Below are 14,264 nucleotides of genomic sequence, written 5' to 3'. Positions count from 1 at the left end.
TCTGGCATTTGTATTCTATAAAAAACTACACTGTATTTGTTTATAAAGAGCACATTAAAATACGGTATTGTTACTTACATTTAAAAGCCATGCACACATTTTGTTCCAGGGATAAGATTTTTTTTTTTTAATCGTGGAAATCCAGATAACAACCATTTGCTCTTAATTTTCTCAGCACACACCCTAACCGTTGCAGTGCTATCATGCATTCAAGTTGGTCCATATTCTTCTACCAAAATGAACCTTTCTTCGTAATGATACGTATGTTGTGGTACATGAAAATGTCAATGTCTTTTATATGAATAGTGGAAGTAAATGCTACACGGCTGCAATGTGAAAATTCAGCATTACTTCCCTTGTGCGACTATATACCGCTAAGACAATATCAGTAATTGTTAATAAGTGTTCATTTGGCAAGTTTTATAGTTTAACCAAGATACTGGTTATTTTTTGTATGAATATATCACATATGTAATTTGCAGTTTTAAAAAAGTTAGGAATTATGAAAAAAAAAACACAAGACAATATTCCAATACAGTATTCCAACACAATAACAAAGTCTAAAGAATTTTAAATAAATTTTAATTCCATGTTCTTATGAATTGCACAAAAATCAGAACATACAATGCACAATGAATAAGCTGAACAAAAACTTTAAAAAAAAATATTACAAGATAAAAATCTGAGAAAAATTGTTTACATAGTTCTCATATTATACTTGATCAACATTATTTTACAAAAATGGACACTGACAGAATCTTAAAAAAAATACAATGTTACAGTATCTTTTTTTAACTTACTTTTAAATGTATTTGTTGGCATGCGCTCTTTTCTTAAACTGACAAAATGCTTTAGAACCGACATGCTTACATTTAAATTTAATAGTAGTTGTTGTTTTCTTTCTTCTGCTTTAACAATGGGTATATACAAATTCAAAATAAGGATATGGAAAATGGTTTCATTATCAATTTACAAATCTGCTGGTTATAAAACAGTTTTAGTCCTCAATAGAGCGAATTCACATTACAATTAACAAGAAAAACAGGCAGTGTGTGTATATGTAAATTCAAAAACACTGGTACAGAGTTTGATTGCTATGGTGCAGGGTCCTGTGTTCAAAAACTGACATATGTGCAATTACTACAATTATGCTCATAACAAAAAATACATAATAGAAATCGATGGATCAGAATAATTGTATACTTAATAATGTATGCACAACACTTCTGTTTTTCTTTAACTAAAATTAACAACAGCCTGCTGTTAGACTTAATGTTTTGCCTTATCTTACATATCTAGCACAATCATAATACAAATAAACAGACTCAAAATTTACTTCATTTAACATACAATTAAAAAAAAAGATCTGTCATTTTTGTGACATATAATAATTTAATCAATCAAATTTTGGGCATTGAATTGGTAAATTGGGTTGAAACAGGAAAGGGATTTCTGTTAGAAACCTAGTCAATTGATCCCTATGAAAGGGGAGGCGGAAAACTACAACGGGCGAGGCATGGTCAGGGGTGATAACCCCAAAAATGGGTTAGGGTAAGGGTTAGGGGTCGGGTTAGGGTTGGGTTTAGGCTAACCTTAACCCTAACCCGACCCCTAACACTAACCCAAACCCTAACCCTCTAACCCCCTCTTGCGCAATACCATACCATGCCTCGCCCGTTTTCCGCCTCCCCTATGAAAGTGGTGGCACATATAAAATTTGTTTGTTCTTTATTTGTGAAGTGTGAGAGTGCTTTGTCTTCTAATCAGTAAATCAAAGATATATTAAAGTCATCCTGTCATCCATGCACCAAAATGATAGAAAGTGAACATGGGGACAGAATTTTTGGAAAAAGAGGTTAAAAACGGCATTATTCTTCAGGTCACATTACACTTAATAAAGCAAAGTGACATGAAAACAAGCACATGAGTGCCAATTGAAATCAATGTAAAACAAAGGGTTCAAAAACATGTACCTTGTAGGTATTTACCCTTTCCCACTTACAAGCAAAGTGAACAAGATGTGTTTGTGAAACACAATGTCCCACTATATGATGTTTGACCTTGTAGGATGACCTTGACCTTGTGAAGGATGACATTGACCTTAACATTTCACCACTCAAAATGTACAGCTCCATGAGATACACATGCATGCCAAATATCAAGTTGCTATCTTCAATATTGCAAAAGTATTCATAAAATAAGCAATTTGGGCCACATATATTTGACCTCTGACCTTGAAGGATGACCTTGACCTTTCACCACTCAAAATTTGCAGCTCCATGAGATGCACATGCATGCCAAATATCAAGATGCTATCTTCAATATTGCAAAAGTATTTATAAAATAAGCGATTTGGGCCACATATATTTGACCTCTGACCTTGAAGGATGACCTTGACCTTGACCTTTCACCACTCAAAATGTGCAGCTCCATGAGATACACATGCATGCCAAATATTAAGTTGCTATCTTCAATATTGCAAAAGTATTCATAAAATGAGCGATTTTGGCCACATATATTTGACCTCTGACCTTGAAGGATGACCTTGACCTTTCACCACTCGAGTAACTCGCAGTCTGTTCAGGTTTTATCCTGTTTGCTGCTCATCAGTAATTAAATTTAACTTTCAAACGGACAACAAATGCGTAAAAATATGTTTCTTAGTGGTAAAGTGTAAACACAATCTTGTTCTATAAAGATATTTCACATAAACAATCAAATGCACAAACAAATGGACACATACACTAAGAACATTTATTGAAGAAATAAATTGGACATGGTAAAAAATGAAAGCCCATTAGAAATATGAGATTTTGATACAGAACAGTAAAGATAAGTTTTAATTTAAACTCTTAACTCCAAACACAAATCATATACCTACTCTACAAACACATATTGTGCATAAACCAATAAAATAAATTGAAGCTAGTGAATTTTAGTTCAATTTATTTTAAACGTTTAATTTATTTTAAACTTTATACTGTCATACAAGGGTCCCATGCAGTTTAAGATTGGAATGAATGATTGGGCATACTTTTCAATACAATAAGAGTCATGTCAAAGTTTAAATTGTCATTGAAAGCTGTTGAAAAAGAATTACAAACCAGTGTCTATTTTTAACAATACATATCTAAGTGGTAAGGGTAAAATACGTATCTAAGTGGTAAAGGGTTAAATATGTATCTAAGTGGTAAAGGATTAAATACATATCCAAGTGGTAAAGGGTTAAATATGTATCTAAGTGGTAAAGGCTTAAATACGTATCTAAGTGGTAAAGGGTTAAAGACCATGAATTGGATTGTAACAATCACATTGTTTGTTCAATGTCTGATAGGAGGATGTATATTAAATAGAACTATTTAATAACAAGGGCAGTTTGTAAAACATGCATGCCCCCCATATGGGCTGTCAGTTGTAGTGGCAGCCATTGTGTGATTACGTTTTTTTGTCACTGTTACCTTGACCTTTGACCTAGTGACCTGAAAATCAATAGGGGTCATCTGCCAGTCATGATCAATGTACCTATGAAGTTTCATGATCCTAGGCGTAAGCATCCTTGAATTATCATCCGAAAACCATTTTACTTTTTCGAGTCACTGTGACCTTGATCTTTGACCTAGTGACCTGAAAATCAATAGGGGTCATCTACCAGTCATGATCAATGTCCCTATGAAGATTCATGATCCTAGGCATAAGCATTCTTGAGTTATCATCCAGAAACCATTTTACTGTTTCAAGTCACTGTGGTCTTGACCTTTGACCTAGTGACCTGAAATAAAATAGGGGTCATCTGCCAGTCATGATCAATGTAGCTATGAAGTTTCATGATCCTAGGCGTAAGTATTGTTGAGTTATCATCCGGAAACCATTTTACTATTTCGAGTCACTGTGACCTTGACCTTTGACCTAGTGACCTGAAAATCAATAGAGGTCATCTGCCAGTTATTATCAATGTACCTATGAAGTTTCATGAACCTAGGCGTAAGCATTCTCGCGTTATCATCCGGAAACCATCTGGTGGACGGATGGACAAACGGACGGACCGACATGTGCAAAACAATATACCCCCTCTGCTTTGTTCATAATCTATTGCAGATAAAGTAAAACTATTAATTAATCATAAAGTAAAATATCACTACAATGTCTGTTGAATTTTACATATTCTATCATGGTTTTTCGATTTATTTAATCTGTTTTCAATACAATTATCAGGCTGCTATAGGCACATAATTATTCAAATAATTCTACAGAGATTAATCTATTTAAAACAAGAGAGCCAAACTGTCACAAGATACGCCCTTTCAAAAGTTTTGGACACCATGCTCAATGCTTGAAATGCACTAAGTGACCTCAAGACCTAGTTATTGACCCGGCATGACCCATATTTGAACTTGACCTAGATATCATTTAGATGTAACATCTGACTATATTTGGCGAAGATCAGATGAAAACTACTTCAATTAGAGAGCGGACACCATGCTTAATGCTTGAAATGCACCATGTGACCTCGTGACCTCGTTTTTGACCCGGCATGACCCATATTCATGCTTGACCTAGATTTTGTCTAGACACAACTTCTGACCAAGTTTGGTGAAGATCGGATGAAAACTATTTGAATTAGAGAGCGGACACTGCTGTGGATGCCGCCAAGGGTGAAACTATAGTACGTCCCTTTTTAAAAAACGGGCGTATAAAAAGAACAAGGTAAACATGTGTAAACTCAAAGATATTTACCTTAGATGAAAAAAAAACATTTGAAATAAAACATGAATACCATAAAATTTGACATACAGCATAAATGCCATAAAAGGAAACAAGTAGACTGCCAGAGATTGTCCTTTTGAAGATACCATAGATGTGGCCATATAAATATACTTGTAATGGCATGTATGACAAACAAAAATCAGTTTTGAAAAGACTGCATAGTGTTAATATAGAATCAAAAACTAGGCAATATGTAATAATACATATGTTTTGGATTATTTAAAAAAAATGTGATGTCATTTCTGTTTTACCTGTCATTACCTGTCATAAATCAGACTTCCACCAATCTGGTCATGCATTTGAGTCATGATCTGTGAAAAGGGGGTTTAATGCATGTGCGTAAAATGTTGTTCCAGATTAGCCTGTGCTGTCTTCCCAGGCTAATCTGGAAAGACAATTTCTTCTTCTATGATATTTTTCGTTTAAAGAAAGACTATTCTAAGCAAAAATCTAGTTTAGGTGGAGAGTGTCTTCCCTAATTAGCATTTGCAGACTGCACAGGCTAAACTGGGATGACACTTTAGGCACATACATTAACCTTTACATTAACCTGACTAATACTTCAGTTCATGTTTAGTGTAATAAAATAAATATACTTGTTAGTTGAGGGATATAGTAATAAGTCCTGCCTCTGTTGATGAGACTCTCATATGGCTACAGAATTTTATATACCCCTAATGCCCCTCATGATATTTATATATTATATCAAACAAACCTTGTATCCATAATCAACTTGTTTAGATGCTGAACATCCATGTAATTTGCAGGGACCTTGTAGGAAAACACAGGCACCTTGCAACAAAACACAGGCACCTTGCTACAAAACACAGGCACCTTGCTACAAAACATAGGCACCTTGCTACAAAACACAGGCACCTTGCTACAAAACAAAGGGACCTTCTAACAAAACACAGGGACATAAACCTTTACATTAACACACATTCAACATTCATTGAACAAAATGGTAATAAAGTGGCCAAAATAATTTATATTGTATAGCAAATTAGGTAAATGGAGCAAAATTCAAATTAGTTTAACTAAATGTATTTGGTCTATTGAACATTAAAAAAAAAGAAATAACAAAACGGTTCATCGTCATTGCCTCCCCTAAGAATTTTTAGAAAAAAAAGGGGTTAAAAATCTGAAGAACACTCTGTGAAGTGTTGTACCAAATGGAATAACTATGATGATCAGCCACTTTGTTGTTATTTAATCACAATAACATACTTTTGTAATAACACATATAACCCACAGGGAAATATTTTGGGAAAATGTCAATAACAAGAACAGTTTTTGTAACAACACATTTTAGTATGCATAGTCGCAGCTCGTTTTGAAATCCCAATATATAATTTACTGTATGGTCTGAAAAAGCAATCATTGTAAAAAAGCAAAATATTTTCCTCCAACAAAAGAAACAATACTTGTTCAGATCCATTTAGGAGAAACTGAAAACAATCCCAGACCCATATACAATCCCAAGCCAGATTTCATCAATTAATACATTCTGACAAAATTTCATTAAGACATGATGAAAACTGTGACCTCTTTCATCTACACAAGGTTTTACTAGAATTGGCCAGGTGACCTAATTTTTGACACCAGATGACCTATATACAATCCAAAATCAGATATTATCAAGACAAACATTCTGACCATATTTCATTAAGATCAGATGAAATCTATGACCTCTATTGTCTATAAAAGGTTTTTCTATGATTTAGTGACCTAGTTTTTGACCCCAGATGACCCAAATACAATCCCAACCCAGATTTCATCAAGATTAACATTCTGGCCAAACTTTATTAAGCTTGAATAAAAACTGTGACCTCTACTGTTTACACAAGTTGTTTTTTTAACTTTGACCTAGTGACCTAGTTTTTTACCCTAGATGACCCAAATTCGATACCAACCCAGATTGTAACAAGACAAACATTCTGACTAAATTTCCTAAAGATTGGATGAAAATTGTGACCTCTATTGTCCATACAAGGTTTTTTTATTATTTGACCTAGTGACCTAGTTTTTGAACTCAGATGACCCAAATACAATCCCAACCCAGATTTCATCAAGATAAACATTCTGACCAAATTTCATAAAGATTGGATGAAAACTGTGACCTCTATTGTCTACACAAGGTTTTTCTATTATTTGACCTAGTGACCTAGTTTTTGATCCCAGATGACCCAAATACAATCCCAACCCAGACTTCATCAAGATAAACATTCTGACCAAATTTCATAAAGATTGGATGAAAACTGTGACCTCTATTGACTACACAAGGTTTTTCTATTATTTGACCTAGTGACCTAGTTTTTGACCCCAGATGACCCAAATACAATCCCAACCCAGATTTCATCAAGATAAACATTCTGACTCAATTTCAAAAAAGATTGGATGAAATCTGTGACCTCTATTATCTACACAAGGTTTTTCTATTATTTGACCTAGTGACCTAGTTTTTTTGACCTAGTGACCTAGTTTTTGACCCCAGATGACCCAAATACAATCCCAATGAAGATTTTATCAAGATAAACATTCTGACCAAATTTCATAAAGATCGGATTAAAACTGTGACCTCTACTGTCTACACAAACAAATTGTTGACGGACACACGCACGCACAACGGACACCGGACATCACACGGTCACATAAGCTCACCATGTCACTTCGTGACAGGTGAGCTAAAAAATGAGAAAAGGCAAAATAAATCCAAAAATATAGAAATAATAACCAGCAAGTGGCAATACTGTTCAACATTATTTAGTAGCACTTGTATTCATTTAAGCACAATTTAGATGCAAAACACAAAAAGAGATATGGATTGTAAGTAATTATGTCAACAACCTATTATTTCCAAGATTGACACTAATACCAAACACACAAAAAGAAGTGGATTTTTAAAATATGTTTTTGTTGTCGTTTTGTTGTCTTTTTTATTAGACATTGTATAGTGAATAAGAATCTACATGCACTTTTCTTCCATAAAATTTAGATTTCAACAATCCAATAAAAACAGAGAAAAAGAAGCACTAAACATAGTAATATAAAACAGATAAAAGAACAAAAATGACATTGCAAAAATGAAAATACACAACACATGGAATCCTTTTGTTTTCATTTGATGCATTTCTTTCTATTGATGACTAAAAATCTTTAATGACACGGATAATAATGTACCTGCAAAACTACAAGGACTAGTAAATTTTAAAATAAATGCTTCGGTAACAAGTTCAAATAAAATGCAAACATAATTCTTACCAACTAAGTTAACAACTACATGTTTACAAGGTGAGGTCATAGTCTTTCTTTATTTTGAGTTGCAGTCTAAATGCAAATTTGGTTAAAGACATTCTAACATTTCTTACTGGCAGTACAATAATTCAAATTTGTAAAAAACTTAAAATTTCTTAAACAAACTCATTCAAAGACTGTAAAAATGACAATTTTTCGAGAAAAAAAAAGTAACATAGTTACAGAATTTGAAATAAGAGAACATGGTAATTCAGAGAAAGATATAACACAATAAAAATGTAGACCCACACTGAAAATACAGTTCGATTGATGAAATATAATTACTTAAAAGTTATCAAATGATACACCCTTAAAAACACATAATGATTTTACAAATGATATGTTTGTTGTTGTTTTTTCTTTAAATTTTGTCACAACACTTGGATCCTTTGATCAAATATAAAAGTTGTGTACTACTCCAGATGGCATTATGGTTTAGAAGAAAGCTTTTTAATTCAAAAGAAACCGATTAAAGTGACGCTATGGTCAGACATTCCTGTCTTTCTTTCATATATTTTATTTTTGTAATTATTATGGAGCTCTAAAGCTCTGTGGTTGAAATCTAGCGAGTTTAACCCATTTATGCCTAGTGGACTCTCCCATCCTTCTAAATTGGATCAATTTATTTCCAAAATTAGGGATGTCTGGTATATTTATTTCTATATTTAGAATATTTCTTACAGAAATTCCTTTAAGCAAACAGCATGATGCGGCGTCTCATCTGGGTCTACACTGTTTGCCAAGGCCTTCTTTCTAGACACTAGGCATTAATGGGTTAAAATCTAGAAATATACTGCATTTTCAGACACATTTCAAAAAAGTCCCAGTCTGTGAACAAGTCCCTTTAATTTAAATCACTCCTTTTGGAAAGGCATGTACAAAAGTAAACTGTTCACTGCATACACCTAACGAAGTCTCTTTCATAAAAATCACTTTAATGTACATGTTACATAACATTTTGTCTATGGTCAAGTTAAATCATTTACATTCATAAAACTAACAATCAATATGCAAATATTCAATGTTCCAACTTTGTCGTAACAAACAAAAAATAAAGTACATCCAAAAGTCTTCATGAATTACATGTAATTATGATCTAAGTATTGTACAATTTTATTGTACCACATACTTGTAAGTATATTTAAATATAGGTAAAAACACAATATTGAAGGACATAAACCAAATCAAGAAAATGGTCTTAAAATAACAAATGTAAAAATGCCTCTTAGTTACATAAAGGACAGACACAAGGTTCTACGATTTCTGAAATATAAATCCTGAGTCAAGAGTGGAATTCAACACCAGAGGCTTGACTTAACAAACATAGATTTACAAACAATTCAAATGAAAACCCATGAACATTTCATTTTACAAAAACATTTGTATCATTGGACTTGCCACAGGACAGAAAGTGCACAATTCATTACAAATATTACGTGTGTTTCAGGAATGTCTTGTCTCCGTTTTTTGTTTTTGAACTGTGTGTGTTACTGAGCCATGTCTGGTTTTATACTGTGTCTGTGACTGACCTATGTCTGATTTTGAACTGTGTATGTGACTCAGTTATGTCTGGATTTGAACTATCTCTGTAACTGAGCTATGTCTGGTTTTGAACTGTGTTGGTGACTGAGCTATGTCTTATTTTTTACTGTGTATTCGACTGAACGATGCCTGGTTTTAGACTATGTCTGTACCTGAGCTATGTCTGGTTTTGAACTGTGTCTGTGACTGACCTATGTCTGGTTTTAAACTGTGTGTGACTGAGCTATGTCTGGTTTTGAACTGTGTCTTGTTTTGAACCTTGTTTGTGACTGAGCTATGTCTGTTTTTGAACTGTGTGTGTTACTGAACTAGGACTGTGTATTTGACTGAACTATGTTTGGTTTTAAACTATGTCTGTGACTGAGCTATGTCTGGTTTTGAACTGTGTGTGACTGAGCTATGTCTGGTTTTGAACTGTGTCTTGTTTTGTACCTTGTTTGTGACTCAGCTATGTCTGTTTTTGAACTGTGTGTGTTACTGAGCTAGGTCTGGTTTTGAACTGTGTCTGTGACTGACCTATGTATGATTTTGAATTGTGTGTGTTACTGAGCTATGTCTGGTTTTGTGTCTGTGACTGAGCTATGTCTGGTTTTGAACTGTGTCTGTGACTGACCTATGTTTGGTTTTGAACTGTGTCTGTGACTGAGCTATGTCTGGTTTTGAACTGTGTCTGTGACTGATCTATGTCTGGTTTTGAACTGTGTGTGACTAAGCTATGTCTGGCTTTGACCTGTGTCTTGTTTTGTACCTTGTTTGTGACTGAGCTATGTCTGTCTTTGAACTGTGTGTTTTACTGAGCTAGGTCTGGTTTTTAACTGTGTCTGTGACTGAGCTATGTCTGGTTTTTAACTATGCATGTGACTGACCTATGTCTTGTTTTGAACTGTGTCTGTGATTGAGCTATGTCTGGTTTTGAACTGTGTCTGTGACTGAGCTATGTCTAGTTTTGAACTGTGTCTGTGACTGAGCTATGTCTGGTTTTTAACTGTGTCTGTGAATGACCCATGTCTGGTTTTGAACTGTGTCTTTGACTGAGCTATATCTGGTTTTATACTGTGTCTTTGACTGAGCTATGTCTGGTTTTAAACTATGTCTGTGACTTAGCTATGTCTGGTTTTAAACTGTGTCTGTGACTGAGCTTTGTCTGGTTTTAAACTGTGTCTGTGACTGACTTATGTCTGGTTTTGAACAGTGTCTGTGACTGAGCTGTGTCTGGTTTTGAACTGTGTCTGTGACTGAGCTATGTCTGGTTTTGAAATGTGTCTGTGACTGAGCTATGTCTGGTTTTGAACTGTGTCTGTGACTGAGCTATGTCTGGTTTTGAACCTTGTTTGTGACTGAGCTATGTCTGGTTTTATACTAAGTCTGTGACTGAGCTATGTCTTGTTTTGAACATTGTCTGTTACTGAGCTGAGTCTGGTCATAAACTTGTTTTCTGATTATAAAAAAATGCTTGTAATTAAAATTTTCTGGTATTGAACGATGTCTGATTTTGAACCTGATTGCAATGGGCATAAAGTATATGATGTATTGAAGGTAAATCTAACCATTTAAATATTTTGATGGTTTCTTTAAAAATAGCACAGTTTCCTTTTGTGGCACAAAAAAGAATTAGGGCAAAAACAAGACTATTGTCACGCAATATGGTCCCCTACCAGTGAAACTCCACCATTGTCAGATTAAAAAAAATATATTTCTTGCCATAGCAACCAGAACTTTTGACATAGGAACTAAATGAAATGACGTGCATAGTCTCCATATTGCCATCTATCCATGTTTCAAGTTTCATGATAAAATATGAAGAACTTTAAAAGTTAGGATGCAGAAAAGTGTGACAGACTGACTGACTGACTGACTGACTGACTGACTGACTGACTGACTGACTGACTGACTGACTGACTGACTGACTGACTGACTCACGGACACAAAGAGCGCAAACCAGAAGTCCCCTCCGGCCTCAACGGTAGGGGACAATAATTCACAAATGCAAACAAACTTTTTTGAAACACTTTCATTTGCTGTGCATATCATAAACACCAAGAAGCTATGTACATGTAAATGGACCATAACATGTGTATAAATATTGTGATTTATAAGGTCATAATATTCAAATGAAAAATGCAAAAAATATGCCATGATTGCATGATGATTTGATTAAAATTACAAACAGAGAAAAAATATAGTTTCCCTAGGTTACCAACTTAGGTTCTTTTTTTAACACTGAAAATCAAGGTGAGACTAGATAGGCGAATCAACAGATTATTGCTAACTCAATGTACTGCAGATGTTTTCACATATTACACTGGATTTCTAACACTAAATTAAAAAGTTTGTTGTGTGATGAATAATCCACGGTCAGCTCTGGTAATTCTGTTAAATAGCATACAACTTATTAGTGGGTGGCATCAATTCCAATGGCGGAGCAATTTCAAGTGGTTATAATATTGTATGAATGTATTTTCATACTTTTTTTGTATGCATTCATCTTTCTAATGACAACAGTGAACCATAACATGCCTGAAAATAAGTCTGTCACATTTTGGCAGTTAAATTCAAACTTTCAAAGTCACTATTTAGTAACCATGTCTCGAAATCTTACACTACACAGACATGTCTGACTTGATTTTGTTTTGGCTGGTGTTTCACTCTGGAAACCAAATTCTCAGACTTTCATTATAGTTTGTCAGAATGTTTGGTGCCCAAACTTAATAAGCCTTTACAGACTTTCAGAGTGGTATGTATCCCAAACTGACTTAAGACATGTTAGACTTTAAGAGTGTCATGGTACCTTGGTAGACATGTCATACTTTCAATGTAGTCCGTATCGGTATTGGAAAGTGGGTAAAGTTTGACACATGCACTGCCTTCTGTGGTATGTATACCAAACTTTGAGAGTCATTTAACCTTCACAGACACGTCATACTTTCAAAGTTGTCCGTATCCGTGAGCGACGGGTGGGTTTCCCGGATGATGGCTGAATCTCATCCAGTTCTGGATACAGGCTTAGTCCAGGAATGTTGAAAATGGATGAGGCTACAACAGAAGAGCAAGTGAGTCTATTTCTGGGAAAACTGTGCTTAAATGGTTGCATAGTGTCATTCCATATTAGCCTGTGCAGTCTGCCAAACTGTGAAAACGTCGCTTTAAGTACTGTATTATTTGTTGTAAAATCCAGATTATAATTTGCACTTATTTTTGTAAACATAGAATTTTTGTATATGAAGATTGGGGTGGACGGAAAGACAGAAAAATTAACAGACTGACAGACTGAATGCTGTACAATGACAAGTATAGAAGTACTCAGTGCTCCAGCTAAGCCTAAATCGAAGGGCGCCTCGCCCTGCCCTCCCGAACCTCCGCCCTGCCCCCCCCGAACCTCCGCCCTGCCCCCCCCCCCCCCCCTCAAAAAAAAAAATTTTTTTTTTTACATATGATAATTCATAAATCTCTTATTACATTGTAATTAGTTTAATCCTCATTGTAGACATTATATTTGAATGGTTTAATAATAATGGGATTAATACAATTATTTATAACATATAAATGAACATGCAATAGAAAGCATTCCAGAAACACCCGCGCGCTCGAACGTGCCCTTTTCACAAAATACTGCGCGTCGAAAGTGCCCTTCTCACAAAATACTGCGCGTGGAAAGTGCCCTTTTGACAAAAAAGCCCCCTTGCCCTTTTCAAATCCTAGCTGGAGCACTGAGTACTTCCTCGGACAAAGTTGTTATAGCCACGTCACTGTAACAGCAATTCTTTGTTGAAAAAGGGGTATGAGTTCTGTTATGTGTATGTTAGCATGGTACAATTCACTTATGAAATACATCAAATCATAAGAAAAAAACATGCAAGTTTGAATTTGTATGTTAAAGAGTGTAGAAGAATGTCACACAAGTTTGCGATTGCAGATAACTGAAATTACTTACCATCAGTAGTTCATGTAATTTGGTAGGAACAACAAATTAATCACTTACCATCAGGTAGTTCATGAATTTTTGGGGGCAGATCACAAAAATACTGGTGCTTCATGGCTTGAAGGGATGAGATTCTTTTCCTAGAGTCCATCTGCAAGAATAAAAACACATTGAAACCCTCAAGCCTATGACTCACTCAGTAGACAGTTCTAAAATGTAACGAGGCAAAATGTATGCATTTGCAGACAAGTTGCACAATATATGTGTTTGCCAGTTTAATTTTGTGTTGCCTGTATTTTTTTTCAATGTAATTAAGTCATCATAAAATGTGGACTTTATGTTACATTTTATAACTGGAACTTAAATCAGGCCTGTAGCCAGGGTTTTGAAAAGGGGGATGCAAATTTTCCATCAACGAATGTTATTGAGCAACGAAGTGGCGAAGGTGGTAGGTGCGGGAGGGGTTCCCTCCCTACAATCAGGTGTTTGAAGGTCCTCCCCCTAGAAACATTTTGAAAATGAAACGTAAAACACTGCCTTCTGGTGACTTTTATCTGTATTTAGAGACTGAAGTTATAGAGCATTTTTATATAAAATTTCCCTTTCATTGACCATGCTCAGTGACTGATTGACATATATATGATATAACATACATGTATTTCCCATTACCGTTTTTCATTTACCACCTTTATCGACCAATCACGGAAATACATTATATTATACGGTGTTTAACCCGACATTAGTA

At 34.8% G+C, this 14,264-nt stretch overlaps 1 protein-coding gene across 8 annotated transcripts in view; it reads right to left on the bottom strand.

The window, feature by feature from the left end:
* Window positions 1-566: 566 nt before the first annotated feature.
* LOC127881363 (cyclin-dependent kinase 14-like) overlaps window positions 567-14,264 on the bottom strand; it is a 109,446-nt gene continuing 95,748 nt past the window's right edge. Inside the window, exons 16-19 of one of the 8 annotated variants that reach the window (XM_052429143.1) lie at window positions 13,580-13,670; window positions 10,033-12,633; window positions 2,405-9,858; window positions 567-2,252 (exon numbers count right to left, since the gene is read on the bottom strand). In XM_052429143.1, the coding sequence (XP_052285103.1) occupies window positions 12,518-12,633; window positions 13,580-13,670 (207 nt within the window). In that variant the 3' untranslated portion in view covers window positions 567-2,252; window positions 2,405-9,858; window positions 10,033-12,517. Of the gene's footprint in view, window positions 9,932-10,032; window positions 12,634-13,579; window positions 13,671-14,264 lie in introns of all 8 variants that reach the window. The other 7 variants (XM_052429141.1, XM_052429140.1, XM_052429144.1 and 4 more) reach the window with 7 other exon arrangements.

This window comes from Dreissena polymorpha, chromosome 5 (genome assembly GCF_020536995.1).
Source record: "Dreissena polymorpha isolate Duluth1 chromosome 5, UMN_Dpol_1.0, whole genome shotgun sequence".
NCBI classification, from domain to species: Eukaryota; Metazoa; Mollusca; class Bivalvia; order Myida; family Dreissenidae; genus Dreissena; species Dreissena polymorpha.
The sequence above is the reverse complement of the archived record's forward strand: the minus strand, read 5'-3'. Positions and strand labels throughout refer to the sequence as shown.